The following is a 27,667-nucleotide window of genomic DNA, read 5'->3' on the forward strand; positions in this document are numbered from 1 at the left end:
CTCTCGCATGCATAAAGTATTTAACCTGCAGCACAGAGAAAAAAAATGCATTCATAACTACTATTTTTTCCCTTTAATCTTTTTCCCCTTCCTGCTCTTCTTAGTAGCTCTAAGTGAGCAGGGTGTTAACAACCTTCATAAAGATTTATTCAGGTCTAAACAGGAACAAAATACCCTGCACTATCAACATATGAGACTGAAGATCAACAAAGCACACAACCTTTTCATTCAACCCAGATGGCAGGACAGGCTATCCATAAGCTCATACAAGCAGCACGGCTTCTTGTGCAAGAATGTCAGTAGGCATCATTTTAGAAATACAAAAACAATTCAATTGTGGCTGAAATTCAACTAAGTCACTACCTAATTCTACAGACTGAATGTTGCCTATGACACCTAAGTGGCATCTATCTAACACTACTTTCAGCTTGTGCTTCAGGGCTAGTTTTGTACCTTTGCTCTTCGGCAGCCAGCCATAGTTGAATTTAACATTCCATCKGAGTTCAATTCAAGGTGTTGACCTTAAGCAGTAAGACTTACCAAGTCTAGGATTTTACTATGTCAAAGACTTCTTTTGTAGGTCCATCTCACCAGTGCATTAGCCAAGGTGCTTTTGTTGACTAATTCTCTATTTAAACCTTTAAGGACAGAGGAAAGAATATTCTCTGGAGAAGGATGTGAGCTGTGAACCTTCTCATACACCACAGTGCTATCATGCTGGAGTTTACTACTTACTACAAGAGGTACATACTTCAGCTCTGCTCATTTTAGCAAAGCTGCAAAGCCCTTAGAAAGCCTTTCCCACTTGTTACTGGAATGGAGTCAACGTAAACACCACTGTTAGCTAATTCTTGCCTCCTTCTACTGACAACAGCACCGGAACTGAAAACATCTCATTTACTTCACTGCAGCATTCTGATCCTCTGACATCTAGACTGTGCTACATTTAGGCAGAGGTTGTCAAGTAAAGGGTGTAGGGATGTCTAAAACTACACGAACCAGAATGATAAAGCCTACTCCTCTCATTCAGTTTCAGCAGATTATGACCGCAGGTCAAGGCCAGACTAAAACAAAAGGCTCTATCATACCCCCATATGGTACAAACAGCTAAGCACACTGCACAACCAGCATGCAGTGCAGTTCCTTTCAGAGGGGGACTGTGAAGCCCGGTGCTGCTGGCAAGGCAAGTCAAAAGCTTAAGATTCTRTCCAGTTTAATTACCATCTTTCTGTAGGCTCAAAGAAGCTTATGAGAAGACAACAGCCAAAGAGAATCCTCTTCTTAGGCTTCCACCTACAGAAATTCATCTGCTCCTCACCTGCATGCCTCTTCCTCTTCAAACACACTAAAGAGTGTAAAAACTAACCATTAAAAAAATAATTGTAAAATGGTTAAAAAAAAAAATTGTAAAATGGATTATGCTGTGAATTGTTTTGCTTGCAGGAAAAAACTCCAGGCCAAGCTGTAACTGGGCATCAGGCACACCCTTTAAGCATTAAGTATAGACATTGGTCAGGCAAAGCATAGCTATGTCAATCTGCTTCAGGCACTTGAAGAGATACATGACAAAAGACCGAAGGAAAAATGCTTGGCTACCACTGTCCATTCCAATCACGTTCAGGGCAATTTCCACAGTGCCCTCAATTAGGAGGTCACAAGTAAAGCTGAAAATGGATTATACTGCACAGTCAGCAGCAACACAAGTTTCTGTTTCATTCCATGATCAAATGACTTGATGCATTTTCCAGTCTCATAGGACAAATATATGTATATAATGAACAACTTGCAAAGCTGCTTTYTTCTGGAGCAGCAAAAGAAATCTTTCTCTGAAGTCATAGGAACTTCCTATCCTTTCCTTGTTAACACTCCCCCCCTCCCCACACACACACAACAACCAATATCATCAGTGACACTGCTATAAGATCATCACAGTCCTACCCCACACTACAAAGGCAAAGACTTAGTTCGAGTGCCATACTCCTTTCCTAGTATAATTAAACATAGGGTTCCAGTCTGCAGAACAGACATGATTAAACTGGATTTCTGTTTCAGTCCCAAGTTGTTCAGCAGCCTTGGACCACAATTATGCATTTAGCTTCTCCAGAGGAACAGACTAAGGGCAAGAAACAAAAGCAACTTTGAGTTCTTGTGACAGCTTAAAACAAAAACACAGCCCTCAAAACAGAATAGCTCCGAAACTGTTTTGGAGCTGCACTGTTCTTCTGGCATATCTCTATATCAAGGCTTGATCTGAACTTATATTGTTCATGTTAGAATAACTTAAGATTTGTGTCTGCTGAAATTTAAGAGTAGCTATACAATACTGGCATGCAGTACTGGGCAAAACACAGGGAACTAACTCCTCATTAAGACCCTAACAGGTAAGCCAAGAACACTATTTAATATCTGTTCAAACACAAATATAGCTAAATGGGTCCTAACATTTCAAGACTCACAATTTCGAAGACAGATGTAATCTCAAGACACAGCTCAACCAATTTCATATAACAAAGTTAATCAAACGTATTTTACAACCTTGTTTAAACCCAACTGTTTGTTACAACTGTGTTACTCCCACAGTGGGTAAAGGACTTTTTCCTCTGGGGAAGGGGGGGGCAGCAGAGCTCAGGTACTGGGCAGCACATAGGGAGAGAATGCTTGCTATGCATTGGATAAACGCCTCCAGCTGCTCRCATCAAGGGTACAGATGGGATCATTATCTTCTGACCCTGGAAGTACTGCTGCATTTTTACTTGCATCAAAAGGACAAAAATAATCGTTCAAGGTGAAGAACTAAAAAAGGTACAGATACATCAGTCTACACCCGGGCTAGAGTTATTATTGAAACTGTTAAAAAAAAAAAAAAAAAAGAGGCTGAAAGTTTGTTTTCTGAGTTTCACAGGCCTCTGATCACAGCTTAGCATGTACTAGCAAGAAGAGTCAACCTGGAAAATGTCAAGACAGCAAAAAGCTCTGTGCATATAACTATTTCATGCTGATACATGAGGCAGCTTGTAAGCAAGCCAGATTCTAAAGCTTCAAAGAAAAAAAAACTAGGATTCTCTTTCCCCAAAAGATAATCCCCAAAACTGAGTTGCTCCAGGCTACAAAGGAAACCAGCCAGTTTGTTTATAACATACTGCAGGAATTCTGCCTAGGGCAAGTCAGCTGCAACGAAAATAAAGGCAAGGTTCAGAAGACAACTAGGTGATATCTTTTCTGTCTTTATGTGGGCACCTACTATAGTCTGATAGGCAATAGATTCAGGCTACTCTCTTACCTCAGTAACAACCCTCCTCCCAGTATACAGCACTTCACATTTGTAAAATACTGAAAAGCATCAGTAGCAAGAAGATGCTTAAGGTAAACTGTAGTGCAGACTGTCTATATGACTCACAGTAGTTACAAAGCAAGTCTGGGACAGATTTGGAAAAAGAATGATAGCAATTCAGTGTCCCATTTACTGCAGCTCTGAAGAAGTCACAGATGCAGCGGATGCAAAATTTGCAAGAGGCAAACACTATACCAAACCTGTCATGTTACACCACAGGCTGCAAAAAAGCAGACACCTATCAGCACTGTGCCTATCTGACTCATGACTATCAAATTTTGACCCATGCTAATGCCTTTAAATGGCAATTTTGTTTGAGGTCATTCATACTGTGTAAGCTTATTGAAATAATGGATTCAAGCCCAAATGACAGGATCCTTAACACTAACATACAGCAGAAGGAAGATGAAATTAAAATGAAAGAAAACACTTCACCTAAAAAAAGAATTTTAAATAAATCTAATTTTCCTGTTGAACAGGGAAAAGCTTGCTTTAAGTTTTTAAAGCATAGCCACCATCTCAAAGGTAGTGCAAATGCAAAATGGAATAAATGCTTTTTTTATCTTTAAGATAGAATTTAGAACAAACATACAACACACACCTCTGACTGCAGCACTGAATAAAGAAAACAGGTACAGCTTTATTCAAGTATTTGAAYAGGTTGATCCTGAGGTTGTATGTAGACCATAATACTGTTGGCTAATTTGAAAATCAGCTACATTCAGTGAATATATCAACAAGGCAGGAACTATGCAATACTTCAGTACTCCTATTACTGTTATACCTAAAAAAACCTATTCTGTAGTTTCAACAAAGCTTGAAAGCTCTTTACCAACAACCAACCTTTAGAACGCATTTTACTGATGAATAATAGTAAGGTAGAGATGCTTACTCACTAAGGACACCTTCTTTTGCAGAGATTGAATAAAACTTATTTCTTAAACCTCCAGAAACTGTTCTTACTGCAACTGCTGGTTTCTGCTGGTTCCAGTTCCCCACAGTCTTTTTGCTGTCAGCTTTGCTACGCAGTCCTTCAGGAGGCAAGAGATCAAAAAGAGGAAAGCTGAAGAACTGATCTTAAAATAATTCAAATAATATTGCCCTCCTTGCCCCAGCATTCAGTAGGTCTAGCACAAATAAGTATAATGCATAATTTCTAATATATATTATCGTATGATTCTAAACTTTCAGCTTCTGGCCTTTTTTCCGCTTGTATTATTAAAGCATTGATAACTAAATATTGCACTGCTCTATTCTTACAGCAGGATTCTCAATAGCTATAGAAATTTATCCCACATATGACCTTTAAGCCTTATTTAGAATGATCTCTTCTATGGGTGACAAGGGTCTTTGAATTTCATGGGCCATTTAATCTTTAGCCTTCACCAGAACTATATAGGCTGCCGGTGAATTAGAAGTGCAGGCCCCTATGAAGCTGAAACAGATTTAACGGTAAAGCATTAAAAACTTTCACACAGGCCACTGAACAGCCAAGAGAAGGTGACAACTTGTAGTGACTACTTACCTTAGACAGGAACAAAAAAAACCTAAGAGATTATTTTATTTTACTAGTGGTCTGGCCTATTTCAGGCAACAATTCCTTCCAAAGAGTCACTATGCCACAAGCTCACATGTTCTGCTACTCAAAGGTTTATTGTAAGATCTGGAAGAATCAATCAAAAGGCTCATGTGAATAATGAGAAGTCTCATTTTCATTTACAATGGGCAATGCTCACAGTCACAGTGACCTTAGTGACAAYTACAGCAATTGTGACCCATCTGGAGAGAAACGCGGGAGGGCATCTGATTCAGCTCTATATCTTGCCCTCATACTCTTGCAAACACACCATTTTAGGAGATGCAGAAGATAAGCCTGGTAAGAAAAGAACCAGGTGTAAAGGCACATTTTGAAAGTCTAAAGGAATAGCAAAAGGATCCAGATGTGCACTTTTTGGAAGTTAATATTGAAAACTATGATGCTCCCTTATTGAATACTTTAAGCAGTATTTGGTTGGTAGTTGAACTATATATTCCTTTACATTCACAAATTTCTTTCTATAGTCACTTCTGGTCAATAAAATGCTGGAACTCTTCATTAGTAATGGTTTGCACAAGAAGGCTGAAGTATAAAGGTAAACCCAGAGAAATTGGTATGTGCAATGAACAAGTCAACCACATATACATACCCTGTGCAGGTTTCTCTACTTCCCAATTGTTCTAGGCTCCACAGTGTTAATAAGTATTTAGTTTTCATAGCATGAAGATAAGTACCCAGAAATATATTTTAAGGGGAATATTGGAAGTCCTCTTTTACATTATTCTCTCTCTGATTTATATATGAATTATTTATTACATATCTTCTGGCACTGTTTTAAAAGAAAGAAATCATGTGGGGAAGGGAAGAGGACACAGGTAACAAAGCACAAATATTCCCAAGAGACTAGATTTTCTCCCATTTCTTAATCCCAAAGCATGTTGTTATACAGAAAAATGCCAGTGTGTTGTACGTATTATCCAAGAATCCAGGTTTGAAGTCTACATGGAAGTTTTCCATAAAGGTGAAGCAAGTATTTTCCATTTGGCAGTTAACAATATAATAAATCAATATGAAACAAGAGTAGCTATTAAAAACTGTATTTCCCCCCCTCAACAGTTACAGTTTCAGTGAAAAGAGTAAACCACATAAACACTTCACTTTTCTCCTTAAAAAGACTGAACAGCTCAGATATGCCATAGATATACATGGAGGATGCATGTTAGCTTGACAATGACAGGCCACCACAATCCAGCCCATTCATTCCAGCCAGCAACCAGAAACACACAAACTCCCTTAAATTAACCCTTTAAGGGATGCTCCTTTGCACCAAAGTCAAAGTGCCTCTTAGGCAAGTAGATCAAAATTTAAAGAATCATTTGGGCTAATTTCTGGTTTCACTTTAATCAGAAATTTCTCACCCAGCCCCAATAAACAGGGGTAAAAGATTAACTTTCACAYTGAAACTTTACAAAGTTGCAACTGAATCAAAAGGATCTTTTTTCATAAATAAATGCACAGTTCTCATACACAATATTTACTTGTTCAAAATAACTTCCCTCCCCATGCTCACAAGTCCCTTTTTCTCTTGCATATATTCCATTGGTTTCTTTCAAGTTCTTCCCCACTTTGAGACCATGACAGCATCTTGTCGTCATAACTTCTTGCCAAGAAAATGGTCATGTTATAGAGTTACTCCAAAAAATTAGCAATCATATGAAAGGAAACAGGAACAGGTGAATGGAGTTCTGCTTGAATAGGCTTTTAAACACCTTAAAATCAGTGCAACTCGCAGGAAAATCTAGAATTATTGTAAAAATGACCTGCACATACTTAAGAAAATGAAGTGCTAGGCTTTAGGCAGCAGTGCTAGAAATTCAGGCTTCTGATATTTTGTGTGAAGATTCAGGAACAGTCAGTGCACTTCCCAAAGTTTCACCACAGGTTCTTTAGTTTATAAATGCTTACATGTGTGCTTTAAGACCATGCAACTACTACCAAAACAAACCTGAAAGTTTCACTGGTACACTTGTGATTGGACAGCTTAATGCAGTGCTACTGTCTCTCTTGGACCAGTGCCTAAAGAAAATGGTATTATCTTAGGAGTAAAATAAATTTCATCTCACTGAAAAGTCGCAGGGAATCAAACCATATATAATTTTTCAAGTGATTAGGAACTTAGTTTATTAAAGCCCAGTGAAACTTGGATTTCAGCTAATGGTTATTAATCTTCCCTTATCTGAGACTTAAGTTTTATGCAGCAATTAAAGGGTTAAAGTGGAACTATATGTAGTATTTGAAACCGTTCACATACTCTCTACAGAAATTTGGCAAATTCATGTCACAGCCATAGATCTCACTCTTGCAATTCCTGTAAAATATCTACAGCTCCTCTGTTAGAAGCAAAGAGAGAAACCACCTGAATGATCAGATTTTCCAGGAGTTCATAGCACAGCCCACAGAGAAGCACAGAAGGGCTGGTGATCTCCAAGTTCCAGCTGAAACAGGTAGAGCTACTGAATCAAATATGCTTTAAACACATGCTCCCAAAAGAGCTTGAGRCCAGAGAGCAGATGAGTATGGAAAAACTGATTGCATTGGAAACAGCGCAGCCAACAGGAAATTAAAAACAGGATTTCAAAGCCAAACAAAAACAAAACAAACTCAAAAAGCAAGCATGTATATGTGCGCATAGATGTAATAAATACTGCAAAGCACATTTGTCTTTTTCCCCCAAGTCAATAAGTATAAAGGAATAACCAATGCACCAAAACATCAGATTTTTGCAATGAAAATGCTGATGTCAGCAAAATACCTGCAAGCCAACTGAAGAGAAAGCATTTGCATTGTCAGCCAGCCACAGCTTGCTTCCAGTTCTATGCAGCCAATCAAGCTCTCCTCAAATTCACAAGTTTGACCTAAATAAGCACCACAGCATAAAAAGCTTCTTTAGAAGTAGGATGTCAAGAGACTTACTTTAAAATACGAAATAAAATGAGAAATAAAAGGTTTCCATTGGTCAAGCTTAAAAAATTGTCTTCTTTTAGCTAATAACAGTCTGTCCCTTTGAGCCAATCAAAAATACATCTTTAGGTTTGTCCTTAATTAACACAGACCAGCTGAGTAGCAACAACGTATAGGAACAGATGGCTGAGAGATGCATTCTGAGGGTTGGGCAAAGGGAAGCAAAATTAAAAAAGAATGGAACTACTATGGAAAAACTAGGGTGGGCAAAGGAACTTATTAATGCTCAGCCATTCTCCTTTATTTTCAGGAATCCCACTGTCCTCTCCAGTTCTGTGTTGTTCAGGTACCCTGTAGTTACTGTCTTCTATCTTCTGTCTCTGATCTGGAAAATGCCATCACAACATCCTCAGCACCTGTAACGAAAGATACAGAAAAACAAGGACCACAATTATTTCGTTTAAAATACAGGAGATGAGTGCATTATGAAGACTATCATCCTATACACTGATGAAATCAACAGGAAAGGAAATAATGAACAGAAGGAAGAGAAAGCTGTGTTTTCCTATTTTTCCTGGGGCTGGAACTTGAGATGTTCCAAACATTTTAAATTCAGATATAAGATTTTTTCTTTGCAAATCAATCCCCTCCCCGCCCCCCCAAAAAATCACAGTTTGTTTTTAAACAAAACCAACAATTTCTTGCTTTCAAACATTTCCAAGAAACAGGACTTAAAAAAAAAAAAARAAAGCCACCACGAACAACAAAACACTCACAGGATTGACCACAGGCATCTAGAGATAATTCTTTTCTGGTTTCATTGCCCTGCAAGCTCCTGCACTGCAAAAGGCACTTCCTGAGCTTCCTTGAAGTATGGAGAACAAATCTGTCCAACAAAACTTGTACTGCTCTATGCATCGCACAGTCTTTTAAAATGACATCTAGATATTCTTTACTGCCTGCTCTTTTTTAATTTTAAGAATAAGAATAGTTTTAACAGGCCAGTAGAAAGGCTTTTTCTTCGCTGAAAATTGCTTAAGTGTTCTTTATAAGCTAACAGGTATTGAAAAGATCTCATTCTTTAATGGAAACAGAGTTATTTTCTTTCAAGCTGAAGGCTTCCATTYACCCAATGAACAGATACAGCTTTTCTAAGCAATGCTTTTATCTCTGGCCTGAAGAAGTCTTTTCCACAAGAATTTAGTCTGTGGATTTTCTCAGATCTTAAATTCATTTTTCTTCAATTGAGGCTATCAAGTGTGTATAACTACCATCAAAAATCATGTCCCCTAAGCATAGAAAGATGTTACCTATCTATGAAATGTGTCCAAGTCTTTCCAAACTTGGGTGGCCTTTTAAGTGGATATTTATAGTAAAAAGATCTATATGGCTTGAGAATCATGTCTGATACAGGCTCCTAAAGAACACTGCACACTAGGCTCTCATTCTTCAAAAGATACCTTGAGATATTCAGAAAAAAAGGAGCTCTCTAGACTTCCTACCRAACTATAGAAAGTAGCCTCCTGGGCAATTAGAGAAATGTCTTCAGGGTAATAAGGAAATAAAAACTCATCCTAGAGTAGTGTCAAAGTAAAATGCTTTAAATCAGTATCTCCAGTTTAGACAAGAACTGGAAAACAACCCTGAAGGGCTGAGTGCAATACTTTTAATTTCTAGTAAAAATGTGATCCCTGAGAAAGTCAGATAAAAGTAAATGCTCTCTTTCATCTGTAGGTCCTCCAACTACAACCATCCAGCTGATTAAAAAAATAAAATGAACACTCCAGTTGCTGTCAATATAGTTTTAAACAATTATTTCTTCAATTCAAAATTTAAGTGCGACAGATGACACACAACGTCTATTTTGGCCTTCATTAATTAATCAGGTCTGCTTGGGCTAATTTTCTGTAATATTTTTATTTATACTGTTTTCTTGAAAACCTATATTAAAGGATTAGATAACAAAGTAGGAAATGACAAAGCAGAGGCTGCCTGCCCCATCAGATAATACTGATCAGCTCTACAGAGTTCTCTTCCTGGAGTTTGGAAAGTTCAAATTCAAGTTGGACAGATCCTCAGCATATAAAACTCTCCAAAATTTCACTTGGATACTGGGTACTTGTACTGGATGCAATAAAGACGACTAACAGAAATTTCTTATCTGCTCTGATGTTAGGAATGTCAGCCAAAATTTTACTTTTTAGTAGTCTAATTTGCTCTTTAGTTTGTGCTCAAGAAGTATTAAAGCCTCAGAAAGATACTTCTCAACTTTCAGAGCACTCATTTTTCAAAGCATAGAAAAGAAATGCACAACTGAACGGCAGAGATTTCAGCTCACGTCAGAATGCAGTGCACACTCTTGGTGATTATATAGAAAAAAAGGGCAGTATTTGATATGAGTTACAAAATAAAGCTGTCCCTATCTTCTACTGGTGTTACAGTGCAGCATCACCTGTAGCAAAGCACCCTCAACATCCAGTAAAATAGGACGTTATATTTTCTACAATAAGTCTAGAGATCTTGYATGCTACAGTTTCAGTAATGTAGAAGCAGCATGAGGTGGAAAATGGTCTGCTCTCATTCTTTAAGATGCTTCAGTTTTGTCTGACTGATTAAGAATCAGTTAGACGAGATGACTTTGCATCCTTCAACAACCCATCCCGATTTAAGAGCATCAAAACAACATAGTAGGACATCACCAGTTTCTCTGAAATATTTCTGCATGAAAGACAAAGAGGGAAAAGAAATAATCAAATATATTAAGCCTTTACGATGTAATCTTTACTACATCAATTTTCCTGAAGACTTGAAAAGTGATTTTATATACAGTAAATGTTCCAAAACTATGAACTGCCCAAGATCATGCCTAAGCAAGCAGCAGTATAGAGCACAATTCACGTGTAGACACCTCCTACAGATAGCATTTCCTGATCTCCTAGTCCTTTGAATTAGAGGAGATTTACATACACATTCCAAACTTTGTCTTTTGCTGGTAATACACACAGGGGAAAGAAAAGGACAAGTTCTAACCTACAAAACTGCTCAGGCCTCCAACTTTCACCGGTTCACTGGACCACTGACCATGCACCTCTAGTATGAGGAGGCCACAAGCAGGAGATGCTTTACCTCCAGTTGCAATATGGAAGGAGTGCCCCCCTAGAAAAGGATGGCTGTAAATTCCCCTTGCTAATAGCATTTAAAACTAAAGCAATGCTTAAGAAATGACTACATTTACTTTTATATATACTCAAAGATGTTTGTTATACATACTCAAAATAGGAAATATTAAGGACCAAGCAGTAATGTTTTTCATCTGAAAGACCCATATTTTATAGAACTACATCAAAAACCGCTCTGATGCTCCCTCTTGCCAACACTCAGAAGCCCTGCAGTCTTCTCTCTTTTCATCTCCTCCATAAACTGTTTCTTCCTTGATCAAAACATAAATGATATATAGCGCTAGAATCCAGCTCTGACTTAACAAGTTGCCACATTGACATTTTTTCTTTCAAGTGCATAATATAAAAGCTACTAGCCTCTACAGAAAGTAGGATTTTACTTGCAAGGATTCTGAAAAACAAACATATGCCAAAAAGGGGCAGGAGTAAAGATATTTAAAAGCAGTAATGAAGCAAGTGCACATAAAACACAGTCTCTGCTGCTGTATTTTGCATACATCTCCTTTAAAGTGGAGGAGCCTTTGGTATGCAAGTCCTGAGCAGCTGGGGTATCCTAGCAACTGCAAAATCACAGATGACGCCACACTAGCACAGGAGATGAGCTGGATTACTTAACAGATGTTGATTGTTTTCCTGAGATGTCCCCTCTCTACAGCCAAAATAGGAAAAATATTATTCATACAAGTTGCATGTAGAAAGAAAAAAAAAATCTATTCCAGATAATTGTACAACCCCATAAATCTACTGGTCCAATCCTTCTGCCTGCAATTGCAGTGTCCTATCCTGTTCACAAGCACAGCTTACTGTGGCTTGTGTTCAGCAGTTTAAAACACATGAGGAGCAAAAATAGCTTTGGGCACAGGGGATGCTGGGTATTGTGCAGTTCATTTTGGCTTTCGCAATCAAACAGCTACCAAACAGTAGGTTCACACTTAGCCAGCTTCTACTCTAATTTTTTAGGTAGGCCTGGCAGAGCTTCAGTGCTAGTGTCATTGTTAGTATGAACTTCTGTTAACCTGCCATTTGCCTGGRCCTTGTACTGGAAAGAAGATATACAAAAACATAACAGCTGGTCATTGCAACAGGAAAACAGAAAAAATCTAATTTGTAAGTTATGCTATATTTGGAGAAATAAAAAGAGTAAAATAAAGAATACAGTGTAAAAATACAGAAAAAAAACGAATACCGTTAATGGCATATTATTACTTGTATCTTAAGGAGGAAGTACATCAGTGGGTGGGGAACAGGTCTGGAACTCAAGGTTTCAGTCCTCCGCAGTTGACGGTAACTGCATAGTCACAACTTTACYGCTTCTGCTTTGCCATTAATGTAATTATAATAATTACAGTTTTGAAGTGCTCTGAATCCTCGAACAAAGTTAAATGCATTTTTTTTTATTATAACATCATCAAAAAGCAATCTCCCTCTCTGATGTCCTTCAATACTTGATAAACTAGCTTCCCATATGGTACTTTTGAACAGATGACAGAGAATCAGTACAAGAACCAAGGTAGGTAAGCAATTTGTTAATGGAAAAAATGTGAACGATGTTTCGAAGTATTTTCATTGGGTGAAAGGGAGGTTACTACTGTACTTTCTCAATGATTGGCCTTTGTACCAATTTTACTCTCACAAATGATGCTGGAACAGAAAAYAGTTATATCCTAACAAACTTTGCTGGCAATGCAAAGTTAGAAAGTTCAGCCAAAACACCAGGAAGAAACAGAACAACATACAAGAATGAACAGGAAAGACCAGAGAGAGAAGGCTAAAATAGTTTGGCTATTTACTTCAGAAGCGGGGGGAAAAAAGAAAAATATTAAGTAGTGATATATTTCTACGCCCAATGGTATCGTTTTAGATAAGATTAAAGGATATATTTTATGCACAATTCTGAACAGTTCTAATTCCTGCTCCCTCCTTAATTCCTTTTGTTATTTGTAGAAGAGTACCTGTGTTCATTTGCAAGAATTGCATGCAAGCGAGCATTTGCAAGAGCCTCAGGCAACTGCATTTAAAAAGGCAATTTGATCTATCAAATAAAAGGTAGTATTACCCTCAAGACAGACAAATAAGTGGGTGGGTAACCTCAGGGCAGAACACCCAACAGAACAACACTCACCTTTCAATACAGAYTCAAGTCTATGCTGATTTGTTTTACTCTCATATTAAAGACCTGATTTTGTATTTAAGGAGGTGACACATTACTACAAATAATAAGACATCCTTTGTCCAAACAGCAGCCATATGGAAACTTCCTGCAAGCTATTAAATTTGATGCTAGTATAAAGTTATGAGTATGGGACTATTTATTTCCCATCAAACCTGATGGCTTCCAGACAGCATCAATCCATTCCCTTTCAGTACAGGTACCAGTGCCCTCTGGGTATTTGAGGGCACAGTCTGAAATAAGATCTCATGACCTTATTTTATATGTACTAACAAAAGAGCCAGTTCATTAGTCAGCACTTCTCCATTCTTCAAGAACATCAGAAGGTCACACTACATGACTGGGATACAAAAAGGAGTAACGTTTCTCAGATCTGGGATCAGTTTGTTCAGAGATCTTGCACAGAGGGAAGATACCTACTTCTAGTCAGGATGCAGCAAGGGGCAAAATGCAACCAGAGAACTAGATGTTTTCTAGGATTCTTAGAACAGACTTGTAGTGCCTCAGCTTTTACAAAAATGAAAGGCCTCCAGTACATGAAACTGAGTACTGACATCACAAGGGCTCTACCACATATCTGACAAAAAAGAGTCAATTAGACAAAAAACAAAATGCACCTTCAGATGAAGCTTTCCATTGTGGGGTACCCTCCTCAGAATGACTCCTTACCTGGAGATCTGAGGAGACAGAGGCAGTAGCAATRACAAAAAGAGAGAAATACCATACAAGCAAAATAGTATCTCAGAGTACTCTAACCGAATTTATTTAATCCTTATAGTGAGTTTTAGGCTTAGTCAAGCAAATAAGAATTTCAGTACTAGGTCTGACTGTGCTTTAGACTACAGTGTAACAATCTCTGCCAAGTCATTTTACCCTCCCCTACAATGTCCATCTCTAATACAGGTATTCATGTTCTAGCAGAAAAGTCTGTCCATCAGGCATTTTTAGCTCTTTGAAGAGAAGGCACTAGAGATGCGAGAAGCATGCCTAGCAATATCTGAATGATCTGAAATCAGAATGGAAAATTTCTCTGCTGAAAAGTAATTCTCTTACCCAAATAAGGGTAACAGTGCAGTATGCAAATAAAAGGGATCCTCTCAGGAGTTCATTCAACCTTCCAGAAGCCACTTACAGAGCATGATTATTTCTGAAGACATCCTGCAGCAACAAAAGCTGTGTGACATTTGTCCAGAAAAAGTTCTCATCATTTCTCAGCACAAAAGCAGTTTTGTTCAAATGCAGTACAGCAACCCAAACTATCTGGAGCTAAATGAAACCAATCTAACAAGTCTGCTAATTAAGTAATTCTACAGCAGTCTGCACTCATGTACTAATACAAACATCTCCAGAGAATAAAGTAGTGGTTTCCTCATGGTGAAAGGGAAGCAGGGATTAGAGTACTAATGAATAGTGCCTCTGCTGCAGTCTCACTTGGCTACCACAACGGATGTTTTCTTTCAAACCAAGTAAAAATTTGAAGAAATAGAGCACAGGTTATAAAGTTAAGCTGCACATTGCCAAAAGCCCCTGAGCGAGACAATAGGACTGTGAACTGTGTTTACTTTTAGCACGTCCTTCACTAAGCTTTGCACTTCCACTAATTAAAGTGCAGAACAATGACAAAGGTATACACACATAACTGACCCTCCAGATCCTATACATACAGTTTCTCTCTCCACAGCCTTCCATTTTCTTGGGTACACATTTCTACACTGAAAGACAAATTTGCATCTATCCAACAAAATATTCCCCATCTTCCCTCATGAGCAAAGCATTAATTTCCACAAACGTTCTCGAGGCCTCCGACATCTCCCCTTCTTCTTCTGCCTCACACGTTACCACCCTTTTCTCTCCTATAAGTTATCAATATTTAACTGGTAGACCTATGTTCTCCTTTAAAAAGCAATAATGACAGTCTTATCCCATTAGCATTCTAAAATAAATAAATAAATAAATAAAATAAAAAACAAGTAAACAAGAACCCTGCTGCAATTATGTGGTAATCGCAGTTGTTTGGATTGCAGAATTTAATAGCTCTTTTATACTTTTACACCACTTAGCCTTCACTCTTAGCAAGTAAATGTAATCCGATGGCCAAAGGACTGATGACTTCGGTCATGCAGCAGGAGACTGTAGATAACCACTGAGCTCAGCACATGCACTTGTGCTAATCAGTTAAACTAAGTTTCAGAAAATTATATCAAGATGACTTAACGTTTTCCACAGTGAGTACTAAGCTACAGCAATATCAAACTAGTAGCATACAGGCTGGAATAAGAACACCAACTTAACACAAAGCAAGATGTTAACTGTAACATCTAATGGCTATTTCCAGGTGTTCTTTGAATGAGTAGATCTACACAACTCATGTTCTTGCAGTCACGTGTAAAATTTATAGATCTGGAATAGACCAGCTTTGAGAGACCAGAGRGTGAAACGAGTCATGAATGTCTGAAGCATGCTGAGTGAAAAAATAAAACTCCCTTTGCTCAACATTTTAATATACACACTTCTTCAATTAGCTTCCAACAATTATCCAACAATCCTCCTAAACATTATTTTCTGAAATTCCTAGTAGTCTGGCATTCTAAAAATACAGCTCGCACTGCTTAGAGGAGGAATGCATTAAGATAAGCTTTGCGTTCAAAAAAAAGAAAAGTACACTGAGAAGAGCTCCAACACTTCCAGTTCTCYGCCACTATCAGATACGATACTTCACAGCTACATTCTCCCTCTTAATTCACATCACAAGCAGCCACGGTTCATTTTTAATACCCTTCCATCCAGAGAACATCTCTAACCTAGCCGAGGCACGCGTTTGCCTCTCAGCTTTGTCCTCCCAAAGGAGCCAGCTTCTTCAAGAACCAGCATGACACTCCTGTTGCTATAGGAACAACTCAGCTGTAATCACCAAGGTCTTAGCATAATTCACATATCACGCTTACTAGCTGCGTAGCTTCCATTTTCAGATTCACCAGGGAGCAGTGACTTAAGACAGCCAAGTACTAGCCTACCACTTAAAAAYGTACAGGAAATATGATTTTTATGCAGGAGGTGTTTCTGTGCACATAGCTTCCTATGAAGCATTTGGCTTGTGATAAAAATTTGTAAGGAAGCTTTAATTTCATCAGTTCAGTCTCAAGAAACCTAATGAGCCTGAACTGCTCTAGTTCTTGCTGCAATGCAGGGAAAAAGACTAATATGCAATATCTTAAAACAGCTCATGATCACGTCTAACCTCTACCATATTCACTGGTTGAACAGAAATGGCTTTGAGTTTCTCAGATATTCTTGGAGCCATAAAAAACAATAAAATGCACAGATCTCATTAAAAAGCTTTTTTAAGTAAAGAAAATGCTCTGTATTCTGCACTTCTGTATATATTTTTAACACTATAGCAATGACCCAGATACAAAATGATTATAAGAAAAGGAACAATGTGATGCTCAAAGTTAGCCTCTTAGATAGCCAAATCCTTAGGTACTTAGATTTAAAAATATATCCTGGTCATTCAAGATCCCTTAATAAATCTGCTGCTCTAATACATGTTCTGGCTATGAATACATATATATACACACACACATATATATACACATATATACACACACACTAGATACATTTAATTCATACCTGTGATGTGAATTAAATTTTGATATCTGCTAGAGCACATTGCAGATCCCTGGACATATGCCATTATTACCTGATTTACACAAAGACATTCAATAATGCAAGCAGACTAAACTTGAGCTTCTTGTTAAGAAAGCAAGATTCAACTCAACAATATACAATGACAATGCTTCAAGAGTGAAGTTATTTCAAATGTAAAAGGAGATCTAAMCAATCCTAGAACACAGCGATTTTTATGTTTTAATTGATGAATTCATTTTGAAAGCAAAATGGGAAATAAAAGATCGTGTTTTAATTTCCCCTCTTCCTAGAAATACAAGGACAAACTGAAGGGTGTCTTTGCCCCAAGGCTTGTTTTAAAAATAAGATATTCTAAGGTGCTTCTTGATCAAAGTTAGAAATTATCTCCTACTGCTGAACTCTACAACTTTAAAGTGCCTTCATGGTATTAYGCTTAAATGTCAAAGCTATTATTATTATAAACAGCAGCACAGTGAAGGTTTGCGGCTCAAGTACTTTTGAATTCAGCAGGGAGAAATGTAAACTTTTTCAATGCACTGTCACATTGTTGCAAATAGACATTGGGCACAGAGGAAGAAATAGCCTCAACTAGTAATTTGACAGATCTTTATCAAAAAAAGATAGCAAGTAACATCGCACAGTGACAAGCTCAGCCGACCTATCTCAGATGATTACTATGGGGCCACCTGCTAGCTGTTCTAAGACAGGATCTCTTGGATAAACAACAAAGAAAAGCATAAAAATTGTAATCCAAGTSAGATGGTGATGTACTTAAATTATAGCCCACACTGTACTTCTCCAAAACAAAGCTTCCTGTAACTGCGGAGTCAGACTACAACATTCTTAGGTGTTACACAACAATTTGCAGGTCTATATCAAAGCATCCAGAGTGGTAGGGCCAAGAATGTCTTTTTAGATTCATTCCCTTTAACAAAAAGAAATGGGGTATGTATTAGCTCTCTCTCGTACGTGCCAGCTGAAGAAAGATGACTCTAAAGAGGGGTCTGGAACAAGTTAAGCTGTGAGCAGTACGTCCTGCTACTGGAAGAARCGATTGTGAAACCCACTAACGTGTTAAGCCTTTGTAAAAGACTTCTTGAATGCACACCTTTTGGTTGTTCTGTAAGGCAAGTTGTATAAAGGCTAAAAATCTTCCAGAGGAGATTCAAAGAAAACAGCAGAACATAGTGAAGAAAATTCCTTTAAGAACCTTGAAGAACAAAATTTTAAGTACCTCTGTGTATGGACTTCAGACAGGGTTTTTCAGTGCAACATAACGCCATCTAGTGGAAATGAAATTTCCCTTGAGATGGCAAATCTGGCACTTAATGAATTTATATATTCAAAAATCAACCCCTTCTGCTTCACCAACACTAAATATAACAGAGGAGACTAATAGCTCGTGATGTCTGCTGCTGGATGATCCATTACACTTAGCTTCCTCCATAAAATAGTATCTCCAAAGAAAACAAGTAAAGAGCAACATTTAACTACTACAAATCTGGAGAATTTTTTCAGGGRTAAGTCTTGAGAAACAAATTATAGTTGCTCATGTCTATACAGCACATTACAGTTTCATCTTTCTCCAGAGGAAATGATATTTGGCTAGGTTTCCATATTTTAATTTGTTCTTCATGCTATGCACAACTCAATTTGGAAAGATGGTATATTTGAATATGAAAAGGACCAACATCCTTTCCTATTTCTCTAGATAGTTAAATATTATCTTTGTTCTATTTTCCTCTATTTTCTATAAAAATCATAATGGTTTGGTTACCAGTTTAATTATAATTTGRGAAGGTTGAAGATGGATCCTGGAGTCTCATCTCCCAGGAAAGATTGCATTATCACAATGAGACACAAGTGAGTATCAACATGGAGGACTTAAATTCCATATGGACAGTCATAAGAACTTTCAAGAACTTAAAGAAAATGATTCCAGAGAAATCCATTTGTATTTGTTCAAATATGGGACAAATATCTAACTTCTTGAACAACATTACGATCATAATCTTTGATTATACTGAAAAGCTACGCCAGATTTTTTTTTCAGGCTGCAACTTCTTGGTCTTAATCATCCAGAAGAACATCCTCTGAGGGTTCTTATTTCTTAATCTCACTTTGATAGATTCAAAACAGTCAGAAATGCAGTACTTTGGTCTTCCTCTACAGTGTTAAGGCAGGAATTTCAAAGCACTCCACCAGTATTAGTGTCCAAAGCCCTCCGTGAAGTGAGAAAATAGTTTGTTAATTTTACATATAATATAACCAGACATTTTAGGCAAAAAGTCAGATTAAGATGTATAATAAAACAGCTATAAAAAATATCCATGTCCCCTGTCTGGACCTGTGTTTTCATTATCTGTTCTTTGCCAAAGTGCAGATAATTCAGCACGTATTTTMATTATGAGAAATTCAACCAGTTTAGAGATAAAGGTGAAAGTGTCAACTGTTTAAGACAGCACCACAGTCATYTGATAACTAAGGCAGTCTTTCTTGCTTGAATATATTGTCTTCTGGTTTAGAAGAGAAACAAGCAAATTTTTACTTTAGACTGGCAGACAAGTTAAGAATTCTGAGCCAAAATATACAAGTATATCTAYCTCTATCAATCCCTTCCAACTATGTGAAAAATGAACAAACAAGCTTAAAACTGAAGAGCAAGTCCATGCAGGTTGCTTCTAATGGTTTTCTAAATAACTTAGATCTATATTAAACTTCTACTCAACTCAGTTCTTTCTGGCATACAAGACTAAGTTTTCCTTTAAATCCACATCCTACAGCAGGAATGTGATCTGGCATAGGGCTTATGAAAGAGTGAAAAATATTCAGAAAGAAAAATTCATGTTTAGAACAGATTTGTGCATTCAGAGTACTGCCACACAAATGTATACCAAGACTTCTGTGAAGGATTCGCAAAACCAATACATATGTCATCCCCTTAATGGGAATATAAGCAAAACAAATCAAAATCATACAGTACACAACTAAATAAATAGGCACACTAAATACTTCAAAATTTACCAGAACAAGTATGGAATTTTTACTGCAGCAATCTCGTACTACATCATATCTCAAAGTTCTTTATAGAAACATTGTATTATTTCAGTATAAGATATAAACTTCTGCTAACTACRTCCAACATATATTAAGCAGATTTGATCATGAAATTCCAAGTAGCTATCCCAATTTTGTTCCCAACAGATGACMAGTTTAAGAACAAATATCAAAAATTCAGAAAGTTATCTGATGCAGAAGACCTGTATCCAGTAAAACACATTCAGAATTGTAGGAGCCTACTGCCTGAATTTAATTGTGTCTATAAGAAAAAAAAATCAATTAGTTCACAATTTATTTACATTTAATGCATTAAATGCTGTAGGAAGCTAGGTATACGCATTCAATTCATAGGATTTGGTTGTCCGTGTTTCACATTATCAAGGAGAATAGGATGTTCAATGTAATGCTCTTCATCCTAAGGAATGCTAGGTATGCCCAAGACAGGCTCTATCCATTAACATAAAACCACCTGCTGAACAGTACACTATAGCTCTCCTCCACACACTACAGCAGGGAACGAACTGCACATGCCATAGATTTCGGTACAGGTTTAAGTAGGTAGTATATTATTACACAAATGTAGGAGCCTAAATTTGGTTTTTACTGAGACTGTTCTTAAAGATTAAATAAAAACAAGACAAACAAATCCGCACATAAAGACAAATGCCAGGATGAACAGCGACTGGAAAAACATGTAAAAACATGACATTCTCTACTTCTGGTATATATGAAGTATAAGAGTCTTTATTCAGCATCTACAACTCTCTAGAACAGACCAACAAAATATGAAGGACAAAAGTCAACCTGAAACTTGTTAGCTCACCTTCAAACTTCCTAATCTGTGCCAGATCTCTTCTTCAATATTTTGAGTTTTTTTCCACCAATAAGCAGACTATGTAATAGCCTGAAAGTCAAGAATCACAGGCTTATTCAGAAAAATTCTTTAAAAAATCCAAACAGCTAAATTGGGCCTTTCACCTGTAACTCAAATATTCAGAGAGACTGATGTTCACATCACTATCAGCTCATTATCTGTTGTCACATTACTGCACAAGTAGAAAAAAAAATCACCTTAAAAAATGTTTTATCTTTCCAGTGCCACTACATGAAAGATGCTATGATCAGTGAAAAAATTGTATAGGAGAAACTGTACAGGCTGCTTCCAATGGTTACAGTCATCCCTTTCCCTCTGTGCCCAGTACTCACCCTGATCAATTGAGTGTTGAGGAAGCTGGCTAAGTTGGCTATTCACTACACCCGCATATGTGCGCAAGAACTCCTCTTCACTAGCAGTCAGCTGGAAATGTACAGAGAGTCAGTCAGCAAAAAGGAAAATGAAGAAAGACTAAAAATATAACTTCTGACTTCCTAATAATAAATGCCACTGTTGCCTCTATTTCTTCTTTAACAGTTTAAGACAATCGTTATTTGTCCCAATTGTAACACCAGCAAGGGTACAGCAGCAAGCTTATATATCATACATTTATAGAGAGAGTCAAAGTCACCATAAAAACACTTGCTGTATTTTGTTGGTTTTATAAAAATGAACAAATTTGCTGTATATAGAAAACTATCAGATGTTCAGATTTAGTTTCAGGCATCACAAGCTTCAAATAATTGATTTTTGCTTAAATATTACCTGAGCACAGATAATGGCTAAATCAATGATGGCTAAAACAGTCCAGCAATAAAACCAGACCATCACCTGCCCATCCCAATAATCACCATCTCAATTACTACTACATCATGTCTAAAAGCCACAAAGTATTGGTTATGACARTGCGTCTTACATTTGATCCCATCTTTCTCAGCATGAGTAGGACTCTCACTTTCTGCTGAATATACATCTCCTCCGGACTCTTTCCGGGGACACCCTCACGGTTCATTCCCCTCCTGGACTTCCTGAAAATATTACAATATCAGAATAACACAAAACAAAGGAGTTAATAGGGTGCAACATGAACAATAGGAGAGTAATTTCTAAACTATCTATTTTTCACCAATGGACAGACTACGTAATAGCCTGAGAGAGTCAGGAATCACAGGCTTATTCAGAAAAAATCTTTAAAAAATCCAAACAGCTAAATTGGGCCTTTCACCTGTAACTCAAATATTCAGAGACTGATGTTCACATCACTATCAGCTCATTATCTGTTGTTACATTACTGCATAGGTAGAAAAAAAGAATTCTAACAACTAGATGAAAGAATTACCCTGACAGATGAGCTTCTGTTTTGATTTCTTTTTTTTTTTTTTTAATAATCATAGTCAGCATGAAACCAGGATGCAACATATACTGTCATCAAGCTTACAACGGCCAATAAGAGCTGGATGAAATCTAAATTCCTAAGTCTTTTTCCTCCCTCATTTACTTATTTATTTAAGGTGACAAAGGCCACTTACTTTACCCTTCTGTAAAATAAAGTCTATGTAACTGCTTTGGAGAGAGGGAAGAAAAGGGACAAGAGCAGGGAAGGAATAGAGTTTAAYATCACTTCTCATGTAATTTATAAGCTGAAACTTTGCTTTTTTATTTTACTCAAGAATAGCTACCTTGTGAAACGAACAGACTATGCTACTCAAATTCTTTATGGTATAACATCATCATACTTTGTTGCCCAAGTACCCTGTAAGTATTTAAACCCCACAATATAGTATTTACCAAGACACAGCAGAATTGTTCAGGTAGCTTCAGATGTTCTTAAAAAACATGCTCCAAGACAATTTTTTCAGTCAACACTAATAAAAATCTTAATTTCAAGTTCATAAAATAATGGTGCTTCACAGAATACACTAGTACAGGAATAAACCACTTAGTAGTGTTGTATGTTGGAGAAATTTAAACTCCACTAAGGAGTTTACTGCTGTGGATGCAGGTGTACACCAGCCACTCTTCCACARTGCACCCGGGAGAAGTAGCTCCAGAACAGTCCTCAAATTAGTCTGTATCCACAGAACTGAGCTTGGCTCTATACTGAACTATAAATCTAACTTCTTAAACCTCAGTAACATGGGAATACACTGAGCATGCTTAGAGAAGACTGTAACAACAGATTCAGACAACATTTTTCCATTTAAAGTTTTCCTACAGTCAGTATCAACCTTCCTCCCCACCCTCCCAACACCTTTATCATCATTTTTAAGGGGAAAATAATCCGGGTGTGGAAACAGTTTAAAGTTACACACTGGTCCTCCTGAATGAGTCAGAAGAAATGCAAACCTTAGTAACATTTGCAGGGATAGGCTTTACCACCCAAAAATTTACTTAACATGACAAAGACACTGGTATACAGTAGAAAAAGCTATATCATCAGTCCTACTTGAAGTTTCCAGTGGGAAGACTGGCATTATACTGATGTAATAGATATGGTTGAAAAAATTTGAAAATTTGCAGCCTGTGAATGTAGCAGTGTTATCATATTTTTTGATATACTCAGCAAACTGCTTTCTGAAGGGGGAATAAAACAATCCATGATTTTGTGTAGCGTCAACTCTGAAGTAAGTAGATGGGATTATGCCACTAGGAGTTATATTCTACAACGCAATTTATTGAGTGATAGCAAGTAATACCATCTGAGGTAAGACAACCAACAAAATAACAGAGTCAACAAAAGTTATGTATATGCTGAGACAGATAAAATAAAAAAAATGTTTATCTAGAAACTAAATAAGTCTGGAAGATTGGAAAGTTGTGTCTAGTTCTTAATACTGTAATACTGCATAAATTTATTTTTAAAATACAGTTATTTAAGAGAGGAAGGTCCTGCATTAGTACCAGAGAAATCAAGTTAGAGGGGGGGGCGGGAAAACACAAGCAACAGAACAGGACTGTCCTATATAATCTCATCTCATTTCTTCATCTGCATGTGCCCCTCTCTAGTATACATTACATTTATACCCAAAACACCACCATGCTTTTTTCTCTCTACTCTCCTAAATAAAGGGAGATAGATCTCTTAGAGTTCTGATTAAAAATATTTAGCATCAAGTTTTTTCTCATTTTTTTAATCAGTTGGAAAATTCTTTAAAGTAATGTGTGTATTATAGGAACGTGCTAATCTGCCAGGTTATACCAATTTCTGCTGTTCTGGCATTTCCAAACTGCACCAGTCTGTCACTATACAGGAAACTCAGACTTGGAGACYGACAGCAGCAGAGTTTAGTAACATCACAATCAGGCAACAGGCCAGTCTGACTGGAAAGTTCAAGCTATGAAAAAACTCATTTACTGCTGCAGCAATAGAGAAAAAAAAGCCAGTTAAAATTCCTAGATTAGAAAACCGGAGAAAAACATGTAACATTTTTAGGAGTAATCACAGTATTTTGTTGTACAAATTAGCATGATGATAAAGCATACATGTATAACATGTTTGGAAACATAAGGATATATCGACTGATTTGGCAGAATTACAGCACCAAATGCCACAAATAAGCAATGTACCCTTAAAGTAGTTTGTTTTTAAAAATTATTCTAGGAGTATATCACATTCTCCCTGTCTTTTCCTCAAATCCRGATTTTTAATTCTGTAATATGAATAGATTTAGTGAATATTGATACTTAACTCATCACTAGGTTAGCTTTCAGGATGGTTTGTTTAGACAGATGACTGCACCTCTCTTTCCAAATACCCAAAAGATCCCTTAAGAAATGTGATTAGTAAGGAAACAAAGACTAATATGTCAACTGATTTAGTGGTCAGAAGCAGAGGACAAATGCTTGTAAGTAATTTAATATAGCATAATAGCCATTTCAAGGGTGCATCACTCAAGAGATTCATATGATATAAATAAGCTAGAGRAAAAAAAATCAAGTTTACAGAAGAAAACAACTCTGTAATAGTGAAGAGAAATATTTTCATATTCTTAGTCCCTGCAACAGCATGTTGGGTATTGCAYTGAGAGGAGAGTTCTTTCTGAAGCTATAGTGTTTTCTTTACAGAATCAAAATAATCTCATTACTGAAGTACAGCGACACACCTATGGTTTAAAACTGAGCAAATTATATACCAATAGGTGGCAGTACCTACAAGCACCAAGAAAAATGAGTTATCCCCATTCCAGCCACAAAGACCTACACTTTTCCACATCCCATGGGGGCACAACAGATACTGCAGGAGATTTGTTGTCTATAGGTATAATTAAATTACCCATTGCTTTCCATCATAAAAGTCTTTCAGTTGTTTACTAATTTCTCATACTTCCAAAGGGTGCCTACCTGAACTTAACTCTTCTAAACTAAGCTTCAGACAAGATGGATTAATCATGAAAATATTTACRTAACAGGAAGGATAAACGAAGGTTTACTCATTCAGGGAATACCTTACATTGGCAATATGGGGGGGTGGGGTAAAAGGGATCAAAATACTGAACACGTATCAAAAGCTACCACAATATATGTGTACAGAGGCCAAATTAAGATTACAGAGCAATAGTACTTTGATCTTCATACATTTCAAAATTATTTTGGGGGGGATCATCTTGGCCACCACAGTTTTTTGCTAAGTGATGACATTAAAGTAGGAAGACAAATATCTTAAAATTATACTGGGACCCCAGTGTGAAAAACATGTTAAACCATGTCTTTTCCTGTTATATAAAGCTTTTACATGTCTCTAACTTAAAAGATGCAATTTAGGATGACAAATACTACTCAGTGTATATATTGTGTAATTACATCAATAAATTTCCACAATCACTTACAAAGCAAGTCTATGAGTAGAAGACAACACAATACATCTTTACATATGAAGAACAAGAAAATTTTAAYAAACTATTACTGTTTTGCTTTCTCAAGAAAGCTATACATGATTTTAAAATTAAATATTACTTAGTAGGATTACTCCTAATTGTATAACCCTCTTGGGGGGGGGGGAAGTGGGAAGAGAGAAAGACAGAGAGAGAGAGACRGTGTGTGTGTACGTATTTTTATATGTATGTACATATATCCACACACGCTTTCACATATATGCATATATGTGAAGAAAGTCCCCTTTATTCTCTCTCTTCCCAAACCAATAAAGTTTTAAGAGATTTCTCTGCCAACATACCTGCTTCTAAAAAAACACACAAGATCAGATCATCCAAGTGTTCAGCCGCAATTAACGATCAGAGTTGGAAAAAAAGTACGAGGAAGCTGCCCTGTGAAAACAAATGAGCAAACATTACAGCAATATACAAACTGAAAATCAGAAAGACCCTTAAATGTTCTGAATCACAGCCTCTAGGCTTATTTGGGATTTGTAAACTCTTTTTATTTTGAAAAAATACGTTTTTAAGAAGTCGTCATTCTTCATCCACAACATTTGCACCCTATCCATACCAATGACATTCCCAGTCACTTGAGAATGGAATGCACTCAAGCTTTGCATTCTTTAAAAAGTTGTCAGCGTAAAACTCAACTCCCTGGAAAAGCAAATAAAAATAGTTTCATGTAATTTCTTCTACATAAAAAAATATGCATAAGTTAACGAACAGAGAAAAAACTCCTCAAACTAGGAAAAAACAGGAAGAAATGGAAAGTATGGTGATTTTGACCAAAATTATTGTTTTCAACTATGCAAATGTTATCTGAATGTAGCTATTATGAAGATGGCACTTGAATGTTGGGTTAGAAAACCCTTTGCACAGAACTTTTCAGACCAATCTCAATGTTCAGTCACCGACAGCTAGCAGTTATATAGAGGGGGGTTGTTTTGTTTTTAAGGATTTAAGACATAGTTCTGAATCTATTCTACAACTGATATTGGGTACCAGGGCTTGGTAAGAATTTCTAAGTCTCACCATTCTCTTCATGAACCTGTAAGCCAACTGGTTCAAACTCTCAAATGAAGTGGTTTTTCCTTAATGGCCATTCACCACCCGATGCAGATGTCATTACTAGCAGAGAAATGAGACAAAAACAGCAGAAAACTACTCAACTAATCCATACTGCAGAATTAGCAGATTGAGGCTGGATTCAAAATACCTGCTAGCTTCACCTACAGGTCTTTTACAGTAGCTCCTACTAACGAGCGCMGGAAATGGCAGAGCTTTACCAACAGCTCAGAAAAATCACTTCATCCATAACTGCCCATTATGAAAGGCCTAGTTGAACCATTCATTTCTCCTTCATTAATCAGTTCCTACTATTCTTGCCCTCTAAATATGCAATGCAATCCCAAGAAAGATCATCTACAGCACTSACAACAGGACCACTTACAGTAACTATTTTTTCTCACTTCCATAGACTTCAAAGAATCCCAGCACCATCACTATACAAACACTCACCATACAACCGTGAGAACTTATTCCTAAAAACAAAAAATAATAAAAAACCCTCACACACACAAGAACTAGTCACTTCAAAGATGCATTTATATCCTGAGAGTAACAACATATTTACAGTTACCATTAAAATTCCCCCCACCAAATGGCAAATAATGGTAATCTAGGCATTTATGTTTTACTATATTTACCACCAAACAAAAAGATAAAATGTCTGCCAAAAACTATAAATTCAGATTAATTCAACTGCTTATTGAAACAGTCTATATATGTGGTATTTTCATGACCAACTAGAAGATTTAAATTATAGATAGCTCCAGTTCCAAGCAAAAACTTGAACTGGAACTTGAGTCCCTCTAAAAGCCAACAGCAGCACTAAAAACCTGTTATCTTTGTCAGATTCATGTGGCTGCCCCTAGATGAACTCACCTTGCCACTGTCATAACTTAAATAAATGGAAGGAACTTGAAGCTTACACACTATAATTTAAGAACTTCTGTGCTAAACCACAGGCTTAG

The 27,667-nt window shown here is 36.9% G+C and overlaps 2 protein-coding genes across 2 annotated transcripts in view; both read right to left on the reverse strand.

Annotated features, from left to right (window-relative positions):
* CLSTN1 (calsyntenin 1) overlaps window positions 1-6,523 on the reverse strand; it is a 59,765-nt gene extending 53,242 nt beyond the window's left edge. The window contains exons 1-2 of the mRNA XM_085298907.1: window positions 6,439-6,523; window positions 4,228-4,407 (exon numbers count right to left, since the gene is read on the reverse strand). Coding sequence (XP_085155033.1) covers window positions 4,228-4,407; window positions 6,439-6,523 — 265 coding nt within the window. The remainder of the gene's footprint in view (window positions 1-4,227; window positions 4,408-6,438) is intronic.
* Window positions 6,524-8,105: 1,582 nt separating this feature from the next.
* Window positions 8,106-26,024, reverse strand: CTNNBIP1 (catenin beta interacting protein 1). Its single transcript, XM_085298996.1, has 4 exons — window positions 25,934-26,024; window positions 21,677-21,788; window positions 21,093-21,183; window positions 8,106-8,245 (listed from the first exon to the last, which is right to left on the reverse strand). The coding sequence occupies exons 2-4, from the start codon at window positions 21,770-21,772 to the stop codon at window positions 8,187-8,189; spliced, it is 246 nt and encodes an 81-aa protein (XP_085155122.1). The 5' UTR covers window positions 21,773-21,788; window positions 25,934-26,024; the 3' UTR covers window positions 8,106-8,186.
* Between the last annotated feature and the right edge of the window lie 1,643 nt (window positions 26,025-27,667).

The sequence above is a fragment of the Rhea americana genome, unplaced genomic scaffold (genome assembly GCF_003343005.1).
Source record: "Rhea americana isolate MKP2758 unplaced genomic scaffold, rheAme1 scaffold_143, whole genome shotgun sequence".
Classification (NCBI taxonomy): domain Eukaryota; kingdom Metazoa; phylum Chordata; class Aves; order Rheiformes; family Rheidae; genus Rhea; species Rhea americana.

What these genes read in the sequence shown, in the direction of transcription:
- CTNNBIP1 (XM_085298996.1), bottom strand. Translation starts at nt 21,772, where the DNA reads ATGAACCGTGAGGGTGTCCCCGGAAAGAGTCCGGAGGAGATGTATATT. An exon ending in TCAACACTCAATTGATCAGG is followed by an intron (nt 8,246 to 21,092) that starts GTGAGTACTGGG and finishes CTTTCGTTACAG; the next exon opens with GTGCTGAGGATGTTGTGATG.